The sequence below is a fragment of the Chamaea fasciata genome, unplaced genomic scaffold (genome assembly GCF_029207755.1).
Source record: "Chamaea fasciata isolate MVZ Bird 193981 ecotype frontalis unplaced genomic scaffold, bChaFas1.0.hap1 SCAF_5, whole genome shotgun sequence".
Lineage (NCBI taxonomy): Eukaryota > Metazoa > Chordata > Aves > Passeriformes > Sylviidae > Chamaea > Chamaea fasciata.
Genome location: NW_027094090.1, coordinates 46,647,341 through 46,672,678, shown reverse-complemented (window position 1 = coordinate 46,672,678; position 25,338 = coordinate 46,647,341). Strand labels below are relative to the sequence as shown.

Sequence of the window (25,338 nt, the reverse complement as noted above, 5' to 3'; positions counted from 1 at the left end):
GACATGAATTTCACGAAGTACAACTTTATTAACATAAAGATAAAAAAACTTTTTCAGTCTTGCTCCCAAAACACACACTGGTACTATGGGCCAGAAAGTTCCCAATGAATTAAAGCAGTTTGGAGAGAAATGTAGGAAAAACATACAGAGAATTTCTTGATTTTAAAAATATCCTTTTTAGGACAGCTGTTCCTTATTTTAACAATCTCTTAAAATAATCCCAAATTTGGTTACTGTATATACCCATGATCTAGGAAACATAAAACCCATCCATGTCAGCGTGTGAATTTTAGGCTACTCAAGCTTTTAACAGAAATATATTCTGTACTTCAGCTGTAATGAAATTGTAAAATCACTTGCTTTCAATTTGTCAGATAGTTCAGTCTCATATAACACATTTACAATCTGAAGCATTTAAGGTTAAATATTCAGCCACAGATCTATTTCCTTTTCAGGAATTGATACGAACATAAAGGACAGTTTGGGCAGAACGGTTCTGGATATACTTAAAGAGCATCCGTCTCAGCAGTCTCTCCAAATTGCAGCTCTGCTTCAAGGTAAGCCGTATTCAATTATACATTTGTTAGAGACAATAGAGAAATATTATTTGATATAGTGATTTCTATTTTTTACATGTTTCATTACACAAAGGAGCAGTCTTTTGATTTAAAAAGACTTGTTGAACAAAAATAAGTTGTCCAATATTTGAATTTCAGTGTACACCCTTTCTTTTTTGTGGGCCGCTGGCATTAGTATGCTATGTCACTTATAATTAGTCTTTTTACATTCTTCGATACACCATAACATATTGTAATATTTCAATAGCAGCTCCATTAAATTGTAATGAAAACCTACAATTGAAATGCTTGATTTGTTCATAAATAGCCACTAAATGACTGAAATTAAATCTAAAAAATAATAATAAATCAGGCAGTATTTCCTGTTATTATAGGAGAAATAATACAATTTTTCGTACATGCATTTGTTCTCATTCCCCATCTTACTTTCATGGTATAAGTTTGATGGAAGTTCATTGTTTACTTAAATCTTTTACTCTACAAGATTGCAGTAAAGTGATGAAACATGAACTAGAACATAACTCAGTATTAAACATAATTTCTTCTATTCTATGGAATTTGTTCTCTGCATTTTCAGATTAGCCTTTCATTAAGTGCATTTGACAGAAGAGGTCCCTGCAGGTATCTGCCTCATCTTCATCTGTATTGATTATTCCCACCATTAAATAAGCCATTTTAATCAGTTCAGTGTTGTTTCTACACATGAACTAGCTCATGCTACAGGCTCTCTCATGACTGTATTTTATAAGAACATTTCCTAGAGAAAATGAGGTCATGTGACCATACTGTGTCATTTATTTTCTGAATAACTTCCAAACTAGTTGACCAGCTTCTGTAAAGTTTTCCAGCAAGATGATGAACTGAAGATACAAAGCTCCTATAAGTATAATGAAAATTTTGTAGGCTTTAGGAGAGGTATTCTTGTAAAGAGCAGATTCATGTTAGAGCTGAAAAGCTTGCCTTGAGGTCTCCCTCTCTCCCTTCTTTCCATTTTCCTTTGCCTTTTCCCTCACTTCCCCCCTCCTCCTCCCCTACTTCCACCTACACAGTTCCCTTGCCTATTTCCCATTTACATGAGACTTCAAAGTGACTTGATTCAGTTAATGAACCAGTAGAATAGAAAATACATATTTATTATATATATAAAAAAAGGAGAACTGATATTAAAAATCTATAAATATACTGTCTGTAGTTTTACTTAGCTTTCCTCCTGTGTGATTCAGGTCTCAGTGTTGCCTCTGTCCCAGGTAACTGACAGAAATGTGCATTGAAAAGTGGGGAGGAAGAGATGTGTGGGGGACTCGGGGCTTCCCCTGTCAGCAGAAGGGAGTTCCTAATTTGAGTCAGACTCAAACTTCAGTCTTTAGGTCCTTACATGTCTGCAGCATGAACATACTACCATGTAGAGGAAAAGAGTGTTAATGTCATACTGGAACTTCTTCAGTGGCAGGAAAAGGGTCAGTCAGAGTTCCCACTTTCTTAGATGTCCAAATACATCCTTCAAGTATTAATCTAAGATTCGTCAAAAAATCCCATCATCAACTAAACTAATTTTAATATTACTACTTTATTGTTCCATTTTCTCCTTAGTGTGATAACCTTGCAGTCTCAACCCCACTGATGAACATTTTTTTTGAAGTACCCTTGCTCTATATGAATAATAACTCATCCAACTCCCTCTCATGGGTTTCTCATGTTGATGGATCAGTACCTGCCCTCAGTCTTTACCACACACACAGAGGAAACAAAATATTAATTTCAATCCTTTTTGTTGCTTTGACATGCAGTCTTTTTCAGAAGTGTGCCTTGAAGTTTAAAAATGACTGCTTAGTAGTTTCAACTCTTATTAGTGTGATGAAACTGTCTTGTTATGAGCAGCTGTTTATTTTTGCTCTCTGCCTATAATCAAAGTGATGACCAAGAATGAAAACTAGTTACAAAGATGCCATTCTGACTCTTAAGACAACCTGAAGAGCTTCTTCAGAACTCACTTGAGGAACTTACATAGATTCTTTTTCATCAGCAAGAAGTTCACTGAATCTTTATCCATTGAATTTTGAACTGTGAGCTGAAGTTGAAAAAATCGGGAGTGGCAGGATTCAGTACTAGCACTACTGATGATACAGTTAACCTATGCTCTAAAAAGAGACCTGAGTATACTCTTCATTAAAATGTGTGTATTTATCCTATTGTAGCTGAAAAATCAGTGAAGCACTGACATTTTTGGAATCCTGAATGTACTATAATTGAGTTCGACTTCAGTGCATAATGAATTCCATGCAAAGAAAGGGCAGTTACTAAGAGAGATTTAGTGGCTTCCAGATACATTCCGGTTAATTCTGCTGTCTTCAGATGGTTGTCTGCTGTCTTCAGATGTTTGTCTAGAGCAGCTTACATGGCTTTCATGTAGACTTACAGGAAACAGAAATTAAATTAACAATGTCAGACAATTACTGGCCAGATTTTTAAGTTTCTTGCTAATTTTATGCTTTATACAAACATAGTGGCATTAATTTGTTCTTTCACCTTGTTGCCAGGAGAGACGAAGGTTTTCTCACCAAGCATTCTTGTTAATGCTTAATGGTTTCCCCTTGCACTGTTCTGAGTGTCACTTTACAGTTTATGGTGTTAACATAGCATAGTGTTTGTCCCTGCCACAAAACATTAGCTTTCAAAATATGAAGCAAAGGCCAAAAGATGCATTTGACCAGGCTGGCAGAAATAGACAAGGAAATAATGTGACTGGTATTACTGATGGGCCTGTTATGCAGAGGGATAAAAGAGTTGGAAGAAATGTTTAGAAAGAAAATGAGTTGGCTTTGGGGATATTTATAAGAAACTTCTTAGAAGGAAATAAAAGTAATTTCTGTGTTTAGCAGCAGTTAATTGAGGTAGTAACACTAAATCCCATGAGCTGATACTAAACCCAGCAGGCTACCTGTACATAAATGCCCTCCCAGAATTTAGGAATTGTGAATAGAAACTGTTCTCCCTCTTTTAAAGAATATTTAGAAAACTGCTTTTTACAGATTGTAGGTTCAAAGAAACAAGGCCTTTTGCCCATGAGTATTTTACATCTTTTCTTACTATCCTGAGAAAACAGCAATGGGAGTTTCTGCAATTTTTTTTTTTTATTTTTTTTTTTTATTTTTTTTTTTTGTGTTTGCAAAGTCTGCCTTCTTTTTTGAGATGTTGGCACATTATCTGGTAGAAGGAAAATAAATTAAAAGATCACTCTAAAGAGCAACATGAAAAAGGCTGAGTAAGCTATACAACACCTAAATGTTTTTTTTACTGCCTGTTAATTACAGTTGGAATTATTAGAAATGATAGTTCAGGTTTTACTTCTAAGTCTTTTGGATATGTCCCATCATTCTCTGTATCTTCATCAGGTGTGAGGTAGCATTGAACTCACTTAAAAATACTTAATAGGGTTTAGATTCTTAACATAGTAAGGAAGAAATAGCTGTATATGCACTATGTACTGGAAGAGGAGAGAATTAGGATACTGTGCCAAGCAAGGCCAGGCAACTGGATGCATTTTGTGGGTGCAGTGAAACAACAGCACTCAGCGCTGAAGCAGTTAACAGTACTGGCACTTAGGGCTTTTATAATTAGGCATTGGAGATAAAAGGGATGTTGCCAAGGCTAGTAGGCCTAAAATTAAACCAACCAGCTGTGTTTTAGTTTTAGCACATGTGAACGTGACGCAGATGCAAACTGTACAGTCTTTCAACCCTTTCTCCAAAGCCCACTATGCTCTCTATTAGAATCTTTCTCTTTTACTATTTCTAGAAACAGAATTCTTATTATTAAACAAAGGAGACAGTAGATAAACAGATGAAAAATGACATGAGCCCCAGTAAATGCTGCATAGACAGTATGAAGGGAGATGCAGTGGAAAACTGTTTCCTCTCTTCTGCTGAAGCTGCTTAGGAACTTAACATTGTTTGTACCTGTACCAATTATTCATAAATGGAAAATGCATAAGCAGCTGCAGAACCAGAACTCTTTTCTATTCCTCTCTGCTTAAATAGCCTTGGTGTCATTAGCACTGGCTTTTTTTTTTTTTTTTTTTTTTTTTTTTTAATGTATTCTCACTCTCTTTCTCTCCTTCTGCTCTTTCCATGGTCAAGTAGATCTTCCATTCCCTTGAGGGTAGGAGCCTCACTGGAAGAATGGAGGAGGTTTTCAGTCAACGATTTAATTACAGCTGTGAGGGATGGAAATATTGAGGTCTCAATTCCCCTTCATTGTTTTGGGTTTTTTGGTTTGTTTTTGGGTTTTGTTTTTCTGTGGACTTTTCAGCTTCTTCTGCAGGCTCTTGGGCAATGGCATTAGAGCATTAAGTGCGTTCATGAATTAATTTAACTGCTGTTGTTGAGACTGAAAGTTTAGCTGCATCCTTATCTATTTCACAATCATAGGAGTATTTCAGTGCTTGTTTCTGTTGTCTTCCCTGAACACATGCACAAAAACATCTACTGATTTCAGCTTTCTCTGAGATTAAGTTAAACTTGAATAATTTAGTAATTGTCCTCTGAAATTTAGAAGGCTGATGTGAACCACCCTCTATTGCAGCTCGCCTGTCACCTTAGCACACCTGACAATGGTAGTTACCAGTTGGTTTCCTGCTACTGCAGCTGCTGTAAAGAAAAGAGGAATTTAGGTCATGAAGACTCCAGTGACCTCTTTCCCATGGAAGCAATTGAGCTGTTTTGAGAGGAGCTTTTAGAGAGCTTCCAGGCTGGGGCAGGACTCAATGGAGCTGCAAAATCCTCAGACAGGCTCTGGAAGAGTCATAGGGAAGGCAGAGGGTTTTCTGAAGATTGCTGCCCTTCAGGAAGATGTGGAGTGAAGGAGGTGTAAGCACCCCGCTGCAGGGATATTGGCTTGTAATGGTTTCACGTTTGCCGAATTTAGTGTCTGCTCTTTTTTAGCTTTGGGATATAGGATTTTGGAGAAAAAGGCAAAACAGGCCCCAACTTAAGATAAACAGATAGATTTTATTAACACACACTACGAAGAAGAAAATAAGAAAAAAGCCACAAATGAAATTTCTAAACCAAACCTTTCTCCCACCACAAACTGTTAATTTTCTACAAACAATGGAAAGAGGCAAAACTCAGAACTCCAGGTCAGTACCAGTTATAAAACAGTCTTTCGTTCAGTCTTTGAGAGAGAGAAGTCTCTTCTGTCATTTTGGTAACTTTACACAAGAGAAAACAGTCTGCTTGTGGCCTCTAACTGACTCAAAAGCAGCCCACCCAGGAAACTTCTGCAATTGTGGAACCTCCCATATCATGTAGCCTTTCCCGTGACCACACATATGGGCCGTAGACTCACACTTTTATATATATGGGTTGGCACTTTCTAAAGATAAGCAACTTCAAAAGCAAAGGATTCTTCAACTCAGGGAACAGAGTTGTCTTCTCACTTCTTTTGCTGGCACAGGGGACTTCTGATCTCTTTCTCTGTTCAAACCTCACATGGGACCACCAAATCCCAACTTCTAATTCAATATTCACTCAGTAAATCACAGATACCTTTGCTTTAAAATCCACAAATCATCTCCCCAATTCATATTGTCACGATTTAAAGGATTATTCTAGCATATTCATATTACAGTCTGTTACCATAACTCATAGGAGATTTTTCAGCCTGGAACCAAGGCAGCTTGTCATCTCTTCCACCTAAGTGGTCACTCCTCCTTTACTGACTTTGAGATCTCCATATTGTCCCTTTACATGTCTCCAGTTTGGCTGTCTCTCTCCCTCTAAGGAAAAAGGGCTTTGGAAATTTCATCTGTGCCAAGAAAGAGTTAAATTTGCCCAGGTCTTCTTTACTCCAGGCCGAGGGTGACATCAAGGCTGTGCGGGCTGGGCCGATGGGTGAAGGTGGGGGTTGAAGAGACCCATGCCGATCAGAGCAGCTCAGAGCACCAGCCTCCACCCCCAGCCCCGCAGCCGATGGGGGGTCCGGAGGCACGGCCAGACCAAGGCCGGTTCCCCCACATCGGGGGAGCAGCGGGGCCTGGCCAGCCTGGGTCTCCCATCAGGGCTGCATTACCTTCTCTGGCTGGAAGTAGGAAAAAGGGCCGAGTCACCTGGGATCTCTGATTTAAGCCTGGGCCCTCCAGAGGCATGAACAATTCTTCTATTGTCAGCCAAGCTGTCAATCCATGCTATAACTTCCTTAGGAAAGACAAAACAACCCTCACATCCGGCTAAATCACCACATGGCTATAGAGGGGACTGGTTTCTATGTTAGTTTTATTTCTCTGATCTAGTTATTTAGGGAGTCTTCTGTTTGAAAAAGTGAGTGTTCATATTTTTATTCTAATCAAATTTGGCCTTTTTGGTTTTTCTAGAGCTTTAAACAGCCTTTAGGCCTCCTTAGGGAAAAAATGTTCTAAGAAGAACTCTACATGAATCTACACCATGGCACGGCTGAAAAAAAACCCCAAAAACAAAAACAAAAGAAAGGAGCTTATACGTAAATCAAAGGAAAATGAAGATTAAAATAAATTGTTTGGGTTTTTTTTATTTTCCATTAAAATAAAAAGTTTTCTGAGGTTAATATAACCATTACTCTAAAACCAATGTTTGTAAACAAAGCAAAACTCTTAACCCTATCACCTCACTGAGAAATTAGGATCTAAGAGGAGCTGAAGTTAAAGCAAGTTGTAGTTTTACACTCCTTGGAAGTTCAGGAGCAGCTCTAGCTGAGCTGGGCCATGCTCTCTTCATGATGGAGAGGCAGCTGTGTTTCTCTGCTTGTATGTTTAGTCTTTCCCATATGTTTGGCTTTGGCCTAATCAGTGTTACAGAAACTAAGAAAGCTGGAGTTCCAGCTGTTTGAACTTTCCAGGGCTTGTTCCCTTCTTGGGTTATGTTCCCCACTGTTCTTATTTCCACTGCTGTGTGACCACTTTTGTGGTCTTAATTTTTGTGCACAGGACCCAATTTAGGTTGAATGGGGCTTTCACAAAATCTGAAAACTACAGAAAAGAATCCTACTAAGCAGACAAAGTTTTTTGAGCTCTTAGTTAATCCTCACTGAGCTGTGAAGTCCGTTCTGGGTAAGGTGTAGTACTTACTTTTACAGAAGTAAAATAGTCCATTCTTCCCGTATGAATATGACAGGGTCGGTCCTAAACAGCCTTTTCTCTCCCCTATAGTAGGAATTATGGGTTTTCCTCTAAAGTTGTGTGAAACCACAGATGGGGACACTGTTCTGGTCATGAAATGGTATAAATCACTAAGCTTAACTTTGTTCTGAATTTTGGTTTTGAGAAAAATGATCCAGCCTGAGCAGTCTCTCAAGCACCCAGCAGTCAGTAAGTTTGGGGAGGATTTGAAGATTAATTCCTAGCAGGCTGCAGGTGACAGAATGCAGCTGCTGGAGGAAGCATCTGGTGCTTTTGTGTGTTTTTTCTTTGGCTCTTGATTGCGATCACTTATCTCTGTTTTGTGTCTCTTTCTCTGACAATGTCATGTGTAAATATTCACCTAGACTCTAAGCCTCTTTCAACTGAGGCCTTGTCTTTGTCTTGTATGTATCTGGTAGAATTTTCAATAATATAAAACCAAGTTAGGAGTAAAAATCCCACAGAAGCCCAAAGTTTCAAGGGTTGTACCCTCACAACATTGGCACGCTGTCAGCCTGTTGTAAACCTCTTGTACCATACCTTGTGTGAGCCAGTTGTAAAGGTTTTTGGGAGAAACTGCATTTTTTAAAGTATTTAAGACTTACCTTGAACTTGGGTTTACTAGCCTCCAGCAGGTAAGTGCATCAGTCTGGAAGCGAGGACTGACAAAGAAGAAAAACAAAATTATTTTAAAACTGCAGTCTTGTATGATTATATAACACAAGGTTAGACTTCTTCACAACATCCCCTCAATTTCCTTTCTTAATCATAGCTGTATTGATCTAATAATTGTAACATTCACCTGATAGAATTACATTTCCTTTTGGACAGTTCATAATTACCAAGCAACATTTTTAGACATGAATTCCTTTTTTCTTTTAGTTTTCTGTGGGTTTGGCTTCCTTTTTCTCTCTTCTTCATCTTGCACATTAACTTGACAAATACTATTGCTGACTGAGATGGAAAACATTCCAGAGGATTTTGTCATGGTGCTTGTTTTCTCATGGTCTCTTACAGCTAATCTTTGCACCTTTGCTTTCAGACCCTGCCCCCCATATAAACACAAAATAAAGTACCCATTTTCATTTGAAAAAATTTATGACAGATTATGGCAGAGACCAATGCCAGCCATCAAACTTAATATATAGCATTTTAAAATCATACTTTTTTTTTTTTTAATACCTCAACAATCTGCAAAGCATTTTGAAACTGCATGCTGTTCTATGCCATTTCCAGTTTCAACTTCTCATATGTCTATCTTATCACAGATTGTATTTGGGTTTTGGGATTTGTTATTGAACCAGGAGTAACAGAAAGCTAAACAAGTGCATTGTAGACTATAGAAATTAAATCAGGGCGATTTCACTTCCCAGAAACTCCTTAATCCTTCAGTGTGATGTTGATGAAAGATGTTATTGTACTTTGCTGCTCTGTGTTACTTTTGGTATCAGAATGAAATTATTTAAACAATTTCAGAAACTCAAGAAAATGCGGATGCAGAATAACTGTCAAACTCAAGAACCAGTTACTCTGCTGGGGAAAAAAGTGCCACTATTGCATCAAGTAATGTCCTATTTATTATTGCACTGCAATTCATTAAGGTTTTGGTCTTCCATTGAGGTAACTTGTGTAGAAAAGCACATGAAAGTAATGTAGGTATTCATATGAAAAGAACAGTAATGAAGTGGAAGTTTAGCACATTCACTATTTCATGTTTTTCTGTTTTTATAAACACTGTTGTGAACATGGGGCAAGGGAAGTTTTAAGGAGAAATACCAGAAATTTTAGAATACTGCTTTTTTAGACTGCTATTTTAAACTAAATTTTCAGGATTGCTTTTTTTTTTTTTTTTTTCCTCTCATGTACTATATCTGTGCTGCAAGCAGAGTTATTTGGCTTTCTTAACAATATTAATGTTTGTATGTATTGTGAACATCCTGAATATCTTGACAAAAAAACTCTACACAAACTTAGAATAAAAGTCTCTTTTAACTGGTAATACTGTAATAGAACAGTTATGTTGATGTTTCAAGGAGACAAGAAAAACACAGGGATAGTCTCAACTCATTACCCTTACAATGAGATTTCTGTAGCAGTTTCCACAGATTAGAGGACTGGCCATTATAGTGCTTTATAGTACTTTCAACAAATGAATGCCTTGCAGCAGTGTTTATGAATAATTACAGGGTTGTAATATAAAAATTTGAAAAGGCTTTAATGAAAAACGAAGTAGCAAATATACTTTTGTTTGAAACAAACCCCTTTAATTCAGTCTTTTAAGTGTATTTGTATCTTTAACTTGCAGAATATATGGAAACAGGAAATGCAAGTATTTCAGAGGAACGTCCACTGGAATGTGCAGAACATCAGTCTTGTGTTTTGTCCCCAGAAGTTCCTCCGTCTCCAAAGGCTAAAAGTAAATACATGTACTCTGTGAATGCAAAAGCTGTACTGAATTTCTCTTTAATATTAACATTCATGCAAACTTACAAAGTGAAAAAAAAATGAAGAAAGTTATTGATATCAAGTGTTTTTTTTCTACCATGAATCACCTATCTTGACTACAAACACTGTAATCCATGTCATATAGAAAAGCAAGGGACTGTATTCTCAGAAAGGACAAGTCACTAATGGATTTCAGTGCACTGCATTGTTTGATCTTAAATCTTTTTAATTTATCTGACCTTATCTTTTTCATAATCAAATAAAACAAAAATACTAAATATGATGAAATATTCTGCAGGTATTGTTCACATTCAGGTTAAAAATTGAATTTACTTAATCTTTCCAATGAGTGCATCTACCAATTGTTTTACATTTTGAAGTCTCTTTCAAAGGTCACAAGCGTACTGCTCTTCCATTCATCTTCTAACAGCTTTCATACACCGTGGCAGTCACTTGTGTGTGTGCGCTTTCATTTTATATTCTGATTCACCATTGCCACACCACAGCCAGTAAAACAGGACATTTCCTGAGTGTGGTGTCTTTAACAAAAATCATCTTCCTGTAGAACCAAACCTGACTTCTGCCTTCAGTAATCATCTAGAGTGAATGTAATTGATTGCTGGAAAATAACTAAGCCTGTTCTTGGTTTTGTTGTGTGAGTTGTGGTGTTATTTTGCTTGGTAGTGGTGGTTTGTTTTTTGTGGGTTTTTTGTTGTTGTTGTTTGTTTGGGGTTTTTTTGTTGTTGTTGTTTTTTGGGGGGTTTCTTTTGGGGTGGGGTTTTTTTTTAACATATTCTTTTAACGTTCACTGGGAGAGTTTTTATTCATGAGAGAAGGAAGCTTTCTAATGCATGTCAGATTATAATCTTCGCAGTGATAATGAACAAATGCTGTAGTTCCAATAATATTTCCCTTTGGGGTAGTTAACGCGTATGTGGTATGTGAAAATAAATCATTCCTTTGAGATTAACAGGATTGTGAAACCACCTACCATATGCAATAGAAGTGTCTGTCCTGAAATTAGGTAGCAAGTATATTTAAAATATATTTTACTTCTTAACAATAAGGTCATGATCTCACATTCCTTATTTCTTCTTACAGCGTATAAATAATGTAAAACATGCTAGCTGGCTTTTGCTTGTCTATTGTGTAATCTGAGTAAAAGAAAAGAAATTGTACTTGATCATGCTTCCCATCCATCTGTCTGCCATTCACTGACAATCTAATTTCAGATAATTTAAACCAACTTTGGAAGAGGGATAGCAGTATCAATTACCTTTCTGTGACTTTCATGAATATAGGGAACTGGATAGAGGCAAAAGACCCTAATTAGTACCTGGACTGAAAGAAATAGGCAAAATCTGTCTTTTATGTATTTTGGCTGCAATCAGTCAGTCAACTAGTGCACTCTCACCCAGATCAGTCCAGTTTTGTCTCGCAGAATTCATTCTTGCCCGGTAAGAAATACTGCAGGCAATATGCGGGAGAATGTGGGACTGGGGACATAAACATAGTTGTGTAGGAAGCAGTAGTTCTATTTCTTTATAGCACACTGCATCAAGATTTTATAATAGTTTTTAATATTTAGGTGTATTACTTACAATTTTTAGTTATAATATTAATCTGGAATAATTTCAATTTTCTAATTAAAAAGCAGAATATAAATAAACCTGATTATATTTCTGCTTAATTTACAAGTTTCATGCAAAGCTACCATTGACTAAGAGTAGCAGGAGTTTTGAATGCAAAATTTCAGTTAGATTTTAAAAACTTCTGTTCTTGTCCCTAAAAATCTTGGTAATAACTTGCCATGATTATACTTCAAATATATTTTTGAGTTTTTGTGTTTATTTAGCATAGCAAACAGTAACTATGAAAAAAATGAAACAAACAGAACTCTAGATCAAGCAGTGGATTTGTCGGTGAGTTCTTTAGTTGTGTGAGTGTACTTAAGTCTGTTTTATGTATGCTGAGCTTAATATGCTCACTCTGGTTTTCCTTTTCAGTATTTTATTTCCAAAGATGGAATAACATGGAAGTATCTGTATTCTTTCAAGTCTAAGCACTACGGTTTCCACCAATATGATTGTTGTAAACTTAGTTTAAAAAAGGAGTTTCTTACTTGCTCCTGGAAACTCTTGGCTTTTTAATTTTTCATTACTATTACTAAAGGTAGCTGTGCAACAGACACACAGTACTTAATCACAACCCAATGTGATTGATCATAATGAGTAGCTTTTCAGTCTGTGGTGGCCTTGCTGCTGCCAGTGGATTATTTGCAGAATGCTTAGCACTCAGTGATTCTAGTACTTATTACTACAACTATTTCCAATAGTGGTCCTCAGTATAGACATATAAAGCCTATTGTCTTACTGTTCTGGTAGATTTCTTAACTAAAATATCTGATAAATTAAGGAGAAAACATGAAACACAATGCAGAATGCACTAAATGTGGGTTTCTGATAGACTGCTGTAGGGAGGCATGTTCTAAAGTTGTAGGGTTTGCCCAGTATATTCTTCCACCATTCCATTGAATCCTGGGAGAGTAAGCAAGAATTATTCATGGAGCATAGCTGCTTTGATGGGGGAGATATGCATTTTTAGTAACTTACAGTTTACAGAGTTTATGTAGTGTGTTAATTACAGCAGCAAACATGAATCTGATGCAGAGTATGGGATATTGATTTTATATGTTTGTAGAAACTTTCCTTTCCTGGATTGATTTAACATTCTTGCTTAGTCGCTATTTCTATAAATTTTCAGGATTAGAAAACAGAGAAAGGGTAAGTATATATTCATCCTACTTAAATGCAAGGTATAGGGCAATGCAGAAATATGTAGATTGCCTCTAGCAAATTCCCAGCCTGGAACAAGATGCCATTATTTTTTAGCAGAGAATGGTGCACGAAGATCATTGTTTAGAAGATAAGGTATGGAAAATAACAGATATTCAATGAAGTTCAAAGAATGTGCATTTCCTTTTTAGGCATAAATTACCCCGATATTCTAATTACTGACTAATGGTGTGTCTGTTTTTAAAGGTGAAGCTGTGACGGGAGAATTATCAAAGCTCTTAGATGAAATCAAATTGTGCCAAGAAAAGGAATACTCTTTTGAAGATCTGTCTCATACACTATCAGACCATTATCTGGAAAATTTTAGTAAAGTATCAGAGGAAGATCTAATGACCAGTGGAAGCCAAACCAAGCTTAATGTAGTAAGTAAGATGGAATACAAGGACAATATATTCAGTTACATCTGATTTATTTAATGGCACATTCAAGAAAGAAATAATAAAAGAGTGAGAATCATACAAGGTTAACATTATAATAAAAAAATGTGCTTCTTACAAATTTAGAATGTAATGTAAATTTCATTTCTCAAAGGTATTGCTTGCCACACCTCAGAATGGCTTTTTATGTCACCTGTAATACATTCAGGTTACTTGTTTTGAGCATGGCAAGGGCAAGGAAGGGATTCTTTTGTGAAATCAGTGGAGATCATGTTCAGAACTATACTGAATACTAAATGTTAACAGAATCTGATCAGATATACCCCCCAAAGAATCAGCTAAATATCCTCTGTTATTTTTCTTACACACTTTATTACTATATAGCTTTCTTGGTAACCTACAGGTATTGAAGACTGAATCTCTAATACAGAAAATTGTGGTTGTGATATGTCGGTGATTTCCAACTACAGTTGAAGATGATTTCATTGCTACTAATGTTATGAAAAAGTGCTCTAGGATTCATTTTTTTTCTTTACTGTAACAAGGCTCTTTTTTTTTTTTTTTTAAATTGAATTCTCTTCCTCAGTATGTTTACTGGTTTTGGCTGGTTTAGGCTTAAACTTAAACTCTGACACTAAATAAATGTGATTGCCCAGGAAATAAAGCAGAGAACACAGCAAAACTGCTAAGTTCTAAATTTCAATTAACATTTTTCATAAGTTAGAAAAAATTATGCTCACTTTTGTGAAGAAAACCATGGCAAGTTAAAGACTTTCATGTTTTTGGAGGATTTATTACGACATAAATAGAAAAAATGAGATTTACAAAAATGCGTAGCTGCCCAGAAATGCAGTAGGTACTTTTGTAAGGCCCTTCTAGATGTTTGAGTGTTTAGATGCATAACTCATATTGAACTCAATTTGAACAAGATACTGATCCCATTTAAGCATTTTTAGACACTTGTCTAGTGTCTCTCTGAATTTAGATTATAACTGCTATTTAAATCTTCTCAGCTGCTGTTTTGCAGAAAATGTATTCCATATAAATCTGTCTGCTCAGGCCTAAATGAAATACAACGTGAATAGAAAGTATTCAAACACTACATCTGTAATTTCTGTGACAGGGAAATATAAACGGAAATTAGGCAATATATATTTTTGATATTTCATAAATTTTATGGAAGTAGATATGGAAACAAATTTTCAAAACTGGGGACTGTTTGAAGCACTTTATGGTGCTTTCCTGCTGGGGTATCCAGCTTTTCTTTTAGAGAAAACTGTAGTCAGGATGATGGGTGTGCACTCCCAGCATGAAGTTAGGATGGAAGGCAGAACATGCTTTCCCCTGCAGTAAACCCGGCTATACAGATCTGTATGGAGAACACTCTTTGCTGTCATGTGAGATTTTTTCCTGTTTGTTCTGAAGCATCCATTTAATTTTTAATGTATTTTAGGGTTATTCAGTCTGTTCAGTTGTTACCTGAACAGACTGAATAACAGTTGTTTTTTATGCCTTGCATAAAAAAAATGAATGTTGCTTCCATTTTTGACACAATGTCTTTTAATTTTGGGCAGGTGCTGCCTTCCCTTTGTGTTTAGGCTTCCTGTGTAGTACAGGGGTGATATGAAAACCCATATGCTCTGTAAGGGGCCATGAAAGGGTAATTGGGAAGAAGCACTAAAGTGAAGAGAAATGTTTAGCTCTGAAAATGATTGCAAAGGTGAATGCTGCCAAACTGCTCTGGGGGCAGCACCAGCAAGTGTAGTCAAGGAAGATGTGTGACAGTACAGTGATGATCGAAGGAACTTAAATGAATATTTATGTATAAGAACATGAAGATACAGAGAGAAAGAAGTGAAAATGTATATAGATGTGAAGAGTCAGGAATAGATTCCTTGGATATGTATCAAAGAAGAGAGATTCTTGCAGCTTTTTCTGACTTAAGTTTTCTCCTTCATGGGAAGCTTCTGTAAGAATCTCAATAGATTAAGTGGGTTCTTGTCTGTTGTCTGCATTTATTCAACTCACATTTGTTTCTACTGCACATGCTAAGACCTTTTGGAAGAATGGGCAGCACAGGACATCCTATGGAGTCTATCTGGAGCAGACTCTTTCTGCCTGCTTGACTGAGTGTTGCCTTTCTCTGTTACCAGCTCCAACAGAGGGCTGGACCCACACCTGGTGTGCTTCCACGAAGAAGCAGTTACTTCAGGCTCCAATCAGCAGGTTTTTCCTAACTTGCATTGCTGGCTGTGCTGGCATCAGCTCTGAAGAGGTGTAGAAGTTAGGTCCCTGTTGATAATCTGTTAGATGGTGCCATTTCCTGAACAAATGTTGATTCCAGAGACAATTGACTGTTGAAGGCTTTTTAACTTCTTGTAGTTCAGCAATCTGAAAAGTTTCCAAATCCCAATTTACGCCACTTTGTGACCCTTAGGGAGATTCTGCAAAGGCACTGGCTGCTTGGAGACATCTGCATTTTTTGCATCATGCTATTGTTTAGAGAAATAGGAGGCCAAGACTGGGGAATTTCTGATTTGAATAGTAACTTGTGGATCAGAAACTTAGGAAGCTGGAGCAAGTAGCATCAGGAGCCACCTCCTGAGGATAGTATAGGCTTGGGATAGAGAAGGCATCAGGAAGCAGAGTGTATTTCAAAGCATTTTTTTAACAATTAGCTCTTTTCCAGTGGGCCAAAACAGCTGTGGTACTGCTCTGGCTAAATGAGGTTATGGTTGATTTAGGACTGCAGAAAGGAGTGTCTGTCTATCCAGAATCCACAGCCTGGAATCCGGTCCTTAATTTTAACTGCCAACCTCTATTGTTTGAAACAGTGGGGCTCACAGTTTTTGTTTAGTGTAAGGGTAGTGTGGATGCCTGATTTTTAATGCAATAACTTGACAGTAAAGGCTTCATCTGAAAAAGTGGTTGTTCAATTCTGTCCATGGCATAGGGGTGAGTTTCAACATTTGTTTTATAGTCTCCCAGATAAAGTACTGATCATCAGGCTGTGATCCCTTCTAGTATTGTTTCTGCATTGTACAGGCACTGGAAAAATACCAGTGCAATCTGGAGAGCAAGACTTCGGATGCCTTCTTCACAGACACATTCTCTTCCTTTTCTGGTCTTAGATATCTTGCATCGTTTGTTGCTCAGTGATGCAGCACTTATAGAATTCTATACTTTCTTTCAAAGAAGTGGGTTGGAAGTCTTTTAGGTCAAGGACAGAATTGAATCCATTCTTCCATTTGCTTTGTTATTAGATAAGTAGTTATTCAACAACATAAGTTGTTCTGGAATGTTTGTAGTAAGGACTACTAAGAAGTAAACTGCTTATTTTCATCAAATTTTGCATTGAAAACGATACATGTTTTTATTGTTTTATATGTTTCTATTAGCCAGGTGTGTGATTGTGACAAGGCATTAAAACTCCAGAGATTTATGTGCTTACAGTGTTTTCAAGTCAAATAGGAAACATAGTTTGCACAGCTCTGAGGTTAGATGAAAAAACAAAAACAAAAAGAAAAAGAAAAACAAAAAGAAAAGAATTTAAAAAGAAACTGTTAGGTTTAGTCTTCCAAGTTCCAAATTACTAGTCAACTTTGACTCTCAAATTTCCTTGGGATGTGGAGGAGCTGACTGGGAAAACTGATGGTCAGGATCTTGGAGACAGGAAGGCATAACATCTGGAAGAGGGAGTGAGTACAATGGAGCAGTAAGCAGAAGTAAGGACAGTAGCAGTAGACCCATAGTGTAGACATGAATAGAAACAGATCTGGAGATGAGTGAAAATGTCCCCACAGGATGCTTCCCTTCCAGAAGTTGAAAGGGGAACTCTGACAGCAGAGCAGATTGTCTTAGCTTCCTGGATGGGAGGGAATGATTAATGAAGAGGGAGAAACGATTGTATGCTGAATAGCAGAAAGTCAGATGAGAGTAAGTTAACATGATCTTTCAATTGGAAGAGTATATTATAAAGGATAAACTAAAGGAAGTCAAAGCTGAACAGGAAATGTCATCATTTAAAGGTTTTCTTTTGTCACTCTGGCTGTGTTTGGTGTGCTGTCATGCAAAATATTAATTCCATGTTTCCTAGTCTGTCTTTACTGGTCATTAAAACATGTACGTTACAACATACCATGCAATGAGCCCCTGTTCATTGTTTCCACAAAACTGAAGGCCATATTGAACACAGTTTTGCAATTCTCCTTCAGAGAGAGCTCCAAAAGGCATTCGTACAGCTATGCATCATTTTAGTTGGAAATCCTGTTATTTCTCAATGACTTGTATGCCGGGTGGAGTTGACTGTTGATTCATAGATTTTTGCCTCCAGTTCCTGTCTTTGTTTTTCCCCTTTTGATCATTGTGAATTGAATGTACTCCTTAGTTGACCTGTGTTTGCAAAGGCATGGAAAGCCCAGACTGGTGCTGCACAGGCAAGCTGGGGAAGCTTTATACTTGTGTATTCCTCAGTGGTGACATATTACAGTTTTTCTATATTCCCTAAATAAAAATCTTTCAAAAAAACATAGAATTTGATTGTTCAGTGAGTCAGAAACGCAGCTGTGCTTCAAAACATATTCCAGAAAACATGAGGTGGAAAAAGATACAGGAAAGTCCTTGCTTTTAACCACAGTTCAGTTAACTAAGGTATTTCCTTTTCAAGCTGAATTAAGTACGATTGCTAGCAAAATCAGCTTTTGACAGTAAATTATAGCACTTTCAGGTTTGCTGTTGTTCAGGGGGTTTGGTTTGTTTATTTGTTTAGGGTTTTTTAAAGTATAATTTTAAAAAATATTTATTTTCCAATAGATGGCAGTCTGGTTCAGTAATTTCAAGAACAAAAGCAACCATCTTATATATGAGTTTTCCAACTTTTTTCTTTGCTGCCTTAATATTGTGAATTTTAACACAATTTATAGTCCAAACTGCTTCAAAAAGAACACCTTTAATTCCTCTAGGAGAAAAATTTATGGAACATCATGGCATATGTTTAAACTACAAACTAAAACATCAGGGCTAAGTTTAGAAGTGTATCATGGCAAAGATGTTACACACCAAGTGTGTATTCAAACAATCTCTGTGAATTGAACAGCAAGCAAGAAAATTTAAATTGGTACAATGTACAAAGCAGGGATCCAGAAAATGAAGTGTGTCAGGAAAATGAATAGAAGACTGTCAAAGTGTGTACTGTGAGAATCCTGAGCTCTGGCAAGAAAATTGCTTTAGGTTCCTCTCTCTGTGGCATTCTAAGATCATTACCAGTTTCCTGTCAGGTGTGAGATTCCTGTGTATGTATTCATGTGAGGACAAATAATTCTAATTGTATTATTAAACCCAGAAATGCACCGTCTTTATGCAATGTATTTGCACATTGCTTTTCTTAAAAAAAATAATATCAGAAAATAAAAATATGGGCTTTTTGTACATGTAAGAAATTCTTATGGATATCAAAGAATATTTTACTTTATACTTGCTTTGTACAGCCTGTGACTCCAAAACAAAAAATAGTGATTAAGAACTTCTCCACTTGGTGTGTGTGTTTATATATATTTTCTAGGTGTACATGTTGGATACAATAAATCTCAGATTTTTTTCTTTCACAAACTTGATGTTTTATTTGAAAAATATTTTCCTAAAATTGATTCTTAAAAAAGCTTAATATTATTCTGTATTTAAAAGTTTATTTCAGTCCTTGTTTTGAAAATGTGGTTTTCATGTAGAAACCATAACTATTCCATGTTTTTTGAGAACTCCTGAGGTTTTTTGAACCAAAACTAATTTTAAAATGTTACACTTCAGTAGAACTGAGGCTCCAAATTTGAGTATATTCTTCAGAACAGTCTCTTTAATCTTGTGTAATAAGTGGTTGCTTGCAATCTTTGCTTTTATATTTATTCTGTTGTGTTCAGAAGTATAGTAAAAAAAAAAAAGTGTTATTGATTTTCAAGTGCAAATGAAATATCTTACTGTCTTTGGATTTGTGACATGAGTTTAGATTAAAGAAACAGTTCCAGAGAGTTTTCTGTGTTCTTAAAAGCAAAGTATATGTAAAAGGATTTTGCTTAATTGCATGGCATAAATATTGAGAAACTTAAGATGCCCCTAATTTATTATTTTTTTAAACTGAAGATAGTAAAACCATGTAGTAACTGCACTACAGAGGGATTTCACAGAAGTGGCAGCAGCATGTCTGTTTAAATTTAATGTAGTTATATAATAGATAATAAAGGCTGGCAGCAGTAATTTAAATTTAAACATGAGGAAAGGTTCTGTGTAGTCTCAGGGAAAAGATTTGGATTTCATCACAGGCATATAAATGTCAGTTTCTGCTTAATTCTGTCATCCTGAGTGGGAAGCTGATACTTGTGCATGTTGAGAAAGTGGAAAAAATACACTTAAAAATATAATAACATTGCTGAAAACAGTGATGGTACATATTCAAAGATACAATTTTTACTCTTATGTCAGAATATCGAGGCTATATAAGAGCAATAAAACTATAATCGTGACTGGTTTGTATCTGAGGAGAGATTCAAAAGCAGAGAATGATGTGGTTTTGAAAGAAGTTGACTAAGAGAATATATTAGTGTGGATAAAATTTATACATGTTTTTTCAGAAGTTATTCTGATTAATTTTTTTTCTCTAAGAAAAAGAAAAAAAAATTTTATAAAAGCACAGAATCTGTTCTTTTATTTCACAAAATAATAATGGCTAAAACTTGTTGAAGAATATTGAATAAACTATTTAGTAGCATTATTCAAGAATACTGTTTTGGTTTTTACTTTTAATATAGCATTTTAATAAATAATGGCTGGATTGAAATATAATAGCTAAGAGTGACCAAAAATGCTTGAGTAAAATAATTGCTGTCTTGAGCCTTCAAAAACACCACACACTTGCATGCATGCATTATTGAGAGAGGGATACAAAATTTCACAGAACAATGATGATGAGCAAGCCAGAAGTATATACAATGGCTTACTAATTAGGATACATTAAAAACACATTCCAGAACAATTTTGGTTGCTTATTCATTAGGGAATAGTAAGATAATCAGGCCTGATTGTATTGGGCTTCAAGGACAGAAACAGATAAATTTTAAATTATTTAATATAGTAACATTTGCTGACTTTGATAATAAAGCTTCAATGTATTTTGCAGGTATTTATGAACTATTAAAAAAAGGAAGCGAATTGTACTGACAGACAGTGTTTGGAAAATTGTTGCTTTAATGAATTCCCTTTTTATAATAGTATTAGATAATTTAGGTATTGCCAAATCCCGATGTTGCAAGAATTTTGTATTAAGTTGCTCTTTCACTCAGTTCAGTTATGAATCCTATTTTGCAAGCATATACTGACTCTTATTTTTATGGGAAGTAAAAGTATGAAGGCCATCTCTCTCAGGATATGTAAACATAACCTTTTGAGATTCCCTTGTTGGAAAGGTCTACTCACTCTCTGAAGATAAGATTATATAACTTTAAAAATTGATTTTAAAAGCTACCACCCAACTAAAAACCATCTGCTACTCCCAACTTCTAGTGCGCACAGTAGTATTTCCCACTGAGAACTGTTGTTGCTGCTACTTTTTTCATTAGCTATTTAAAGTGGGACATCCAGTACCAAACATCCACTTGGTCAACATGGAATGATATACTTCCCATAAACTGCTTTACAAAATGATTTCTAAGTTCTATTTAAACACGAGCTGGTGATTACAAATAAGCAGAGGGAAACCAACTCGAAACAAATTTTTACCCCTCTTTTAGGCTACTTAGTGGAGTTCAGACATTCTAAATGTATTCTTTCCTAACCTGTGTTTGGTAGCTATTAAAAAAGATCATGTTCTGTATCTTTAAATTGGGCTATGCTTCAGCACAATTTTGTAAAAATTTATGTTAGAGGGCTCCTAATACCAGCTATGTGGAACTATACACAAAATAATTTGCCTGGTATCATGCTTCACAGCCAAATAAATTAGCCTGCAGCTCCCTGCAGCTGTGATTTTGGGTAGAAGGATTGCTAGACAATCCTCCAGCGAGCTGCACAGACCTACCCCGTGAGAAAGCCAGTGCTTGTTTGAGAGTATAAAATCTCAAAATATGACAACACTTACTATGATTTAAAATACATGGAGTTAAGTATAAGTAGGGGAAGGTGCTGGCCAAACCACCAGTTCACTTAATCTGCATCAAAAAGTACATACTCTTTTTTCCACTAGAATGATTTTCTGGAATATTTAAGCAGCCTGTGCAATTATGTGTGTGCAGCAAATTCCTTTACTATCAGGAACTGGCAGGAAAATAGCTTACAGACAAATGCATCTCTCTGAAGGCTGTTACGTGTTTAGCTTGCAGTGGTGAAGCCTAAAGGTATCTAATCCTTTTGCTCCAGTCTGTCACACTGTTTACCACCATGACCCTGTGTTGCTATTTTGCAGAACCTGTGCTCTAGAGACAGGCATTTTCTTTTATTGGCTGAGTATATGCTTCCATTTATTCTTATATGGTAAAATCTGACAGAGTAGAAAAGAACAAATGCTCTGTTCACACTTTCCATAATTTTCAATACTACAGGCTTGTTCTTTCTTAAAGCTTTCTGTTTCCTGACTATGTAATCTTAGCATTTGCAAGTTTATTTTTTATGTAAGTCTTTCCATGCTGCCAAGCACTTTGACTTGCCCTGCTGTGGACCCTTTCATCTCAACTAAATCTTTTACATAGGGTCTTGGATATGGGTTTAGAATTTTTTTTCCATATAAAGTAATTATAGTACAAGCTTTTCAGATCAAAGAGCTTGTTCGTCTTTATGGTTATAAAGCTGTGTGTAAATTTGGGGTGCTATGGCAATGATGAGTAAAATTTTGTCCACTCAAAAATTCTGTTTGACAGCTAGGTTTTAAAAAAATGACTACGGTAGATTTTTATTTTACAAGGACAATTTTAGTTCAATACTGAGCACATATGTAATTTGAAAAGTCATCTCAGTTTCATTATACTTAGATGAACACTAAAGATATCTACTAATCTCAACAGGATTAGCCAAGATCTGGGGACTTTATCAGAACTGATCGTGAAATCATCTTCCCAATATGAAATATATTTGCTTTCATTAAATATCTTCTTTATATGTTACTCAGTGCTTTAGAGAACCTTCTTTCTCATCCATGTTTCATGCTTTTTTTTTTTAACATCCCTGAGCTGCCTGTGCCATTGTGCCACTGTTGCCAGTGCTGCATAGCAGAACCCCCTTCTCTTCCATAGTTTTGGATACCCCGAGGGTCTGTCATCCTGGGAGTATTCAGTAGTGTACAACACGATGCCATTTTTAAGCTGCAGTCTCCAGATTCATTTGGGACTTTCCATTTCCCTTGGGTTTCTCCTCTCCTCAGACTGTTCTCCAGTGTTCCAGTCAGAATCACATTTTCTGATTCTCTTTCACAAGAGAACAAAAAGTTCTTTCCATCTTCCTTGGTTTTCTTCTGCCTGTGTGATTTATAGCATCACCAGTAGGAGTGCTGATACTCTTTAGGTGTATTGGTTTATCACATTTGAGCAATGGAGTATGGAACAATGTATGAGGTCTACAAGGAATATGAAAGACTTTGCCAACATTTAGGTACAATCAGATTTTAATTTCTGAAAACGTATTTTTTGCTCTTTGGAAAAACTGCTTTTGGTAGAATATGTAGAAGATTTGTTTTTCCTGGTTGCATGTAGATATTTACCTGAGGGAAAAGATAACTGAGTTAATGAGGAAAGAAGGAGAATCTGTCCTGCAATCTAAACAAAAACCACATTCTAATGTTCTGGAATGTTTTAGCTTTTGATGTTTCTGCATTTTAAGTGGTGGGAATTTCTGGTATATTTTAGAACTCTTAAAACTGTTGTCTGTAGGTACCAATGCAGCTTTGGTTGTTATTTATAATACATAGTGACCTCAGAATAAATGAGTGTTATACCTACACATCAAGTGGCAAATGGTAGAGGGAAAAAAAGCTCTAATGTTTTTGTGTATACCTCAAGTCAACACTGATTTCGTGTCTAATCCATTAGTGTAAGAATAAAGTCATTAGGCTTGGAACTTGCAGTGAAACTTGATGATCACCATCTGACAGGAGATGTATAAGAAAAGTGAGAACCGTATGGGTATGTCTCAGTTGTTTTCTGTAGTGAGTGGAACAGCATCGTTTTATCCCAATGGTATACCCACGAAGTGGAACCTGCTAATCCATTAGAGCTATGTGAACTTGTACAGGATCCTGTAAGGGGTGGAGATTAAGTGTATGGTTTCACTATATTTTATTCAATGATTCTTTTGAAGTTGACTAAGTAGGTACTTAGAAGCAGCAGTCTCGCTTTCCTTTCTTTGCTTCTTAGTAAGAAGTATACAAATAATGCTAATGGTGAAGAGTGTTCCATATTTCAGACGGCAAAATGACCACCCATGATAAACTAATACAGAAAAAGCTCTCATTAAAAATTCTTTAGTAGCTGAAATTAGAGCACTGAGCAGTTTCTTTGGACTACTTGTTTAATTTCATTTTTATTCTATTCTAATGACAACAAGCATATTTATTTTATAATAGGCATATAAAATCAATTCAGTATTTTTGTCTTGAAATAGTTGACCACTCATAACATAGAGTTTCACTGTATTCTGTTGACAGATTTTTCCAGCCCCTGTTAATAATCTTGGCAAGCAGAAAATGAATAGAAAAATATGCTGGACCAGATTCCTATACGTCTGTAAAATATAGTATCTCAAGAAACTCAGTTAAGAGCAAGTGTCTGATATTTACTATGCATTAGAAAAGTTTGCCCATGGACATCAAGAGTGTGCTAGAAATGCACCCCTTAGCTTGTCTGTGACTTTAATGTGTACTGGAATCCTTGCCTGAGTTCAGTGGTATAAGGTTTTAAACTGAGATTAGAATCAGAAACCAGATTTACTTGATGTGTCATGTCACATTATGCTTGTGTTGGTCTTTACACCAGTTTCTTTATTTTTCCAGAGAAATGTGAGGGTTGAATGACTTGCATAATTTTTGAGTATTTATTTTCATTTCTCTTCTCTTGGCATCTATCCTTCCTAAACTTACCATAAGTTTCACTTTAGTGTCATGAGGGAAAATCTCAGAAGATGTTCTTCAATTTTATTTGCCTCAGTAGTTGAGATTAAGCAATTTGCATTAATACTACCACTATTATATTTGTTGATATTGGTGCTCTGCCTAATACATCTGAAATATGGGCTGTTCACAATCTGCAAAGAAGCAGCCTCAATACTGCCTGTCAAACTTAGACAAAAATCATATTAAAATATAATTACTTTTTTATTGCTATGCTGTTCTTTCTTTCAATTATTAATAGTTTCTTACTTATGGATATTGGAATATTTATTGCCTTGGCTGTGTCTCTGTCAGTGGTGTTTCCTTTAAGAAATCTACATAATTTTAACAAATCACAATCACTTATTTAGTCATTGATACTTCCTAAGACATATAGTGCTTCATAGGAGTTATAGATAAAAGCAGATTACTGAATGACTTGTTTATCTGTATTTTATAGGAGCTTTAAGACATTGTATTATGACTGGCTGGAGAAAGAATTTAAGTATTAAGTCTTCAGCAACTTAAGAATGTGTTTGGAAAAGAGCATAAAGGTGTGCTACTATTGCGGTGGATCTGAATGTCCAGTATTGAATCTACCACAGGCTAAAAGAGCAGTACCTGTCCTACATCTGGTAGTAGTGGTTATTGAGATGAATGCAGTGACATCACTGGTTTACTTGTATAAGACAGGAAAAAGCTGCAACTTGCAGTATGTGAACTTCACACTGGCAGATTTTCCTACCACCCATAGCAAAGACTTTGCCTTCCTAGTGAAGATGATTTTGAATGCTGCTTCCACATGCCATGTAAATCA

General features: G+C 36.0%; 1 protein-coding gene across 4 annotated transcripts in view; it reads left to right on the top strand.

The window, feature by feature from the left end:
• The window catches only part of ANKS1B (ankyrin repeat and sterile alpha motif domain containing 1B), a 413,998-nt gene that overhangs the window by 65,487 nt on the left and 323,173 nt on the right, over positions 1–25,338 (top strand). For 3 of the 4 annotated variants that reach the window (XM_066183438.1, XM_066183439.1, XM_066183437.1), the window contains exons 6-8: positions 456–557; positions 10,034–10,144; positions 13,215–13,390. In XM_066183438.1, the coding sequence (XP_066039535.1) occupies positions 456–557; positions 10,034–10,144; positions 13,215–13,390 (389 nt within the window). Of the gene's footprint in view, positions 1–455; positions 558–10,033; positions 10,145–13,214; positions 13,391–25,338 lie in introns of those variants that run through there. The other variant, XM_066183440.1, reaches the window with a different exon arrangement.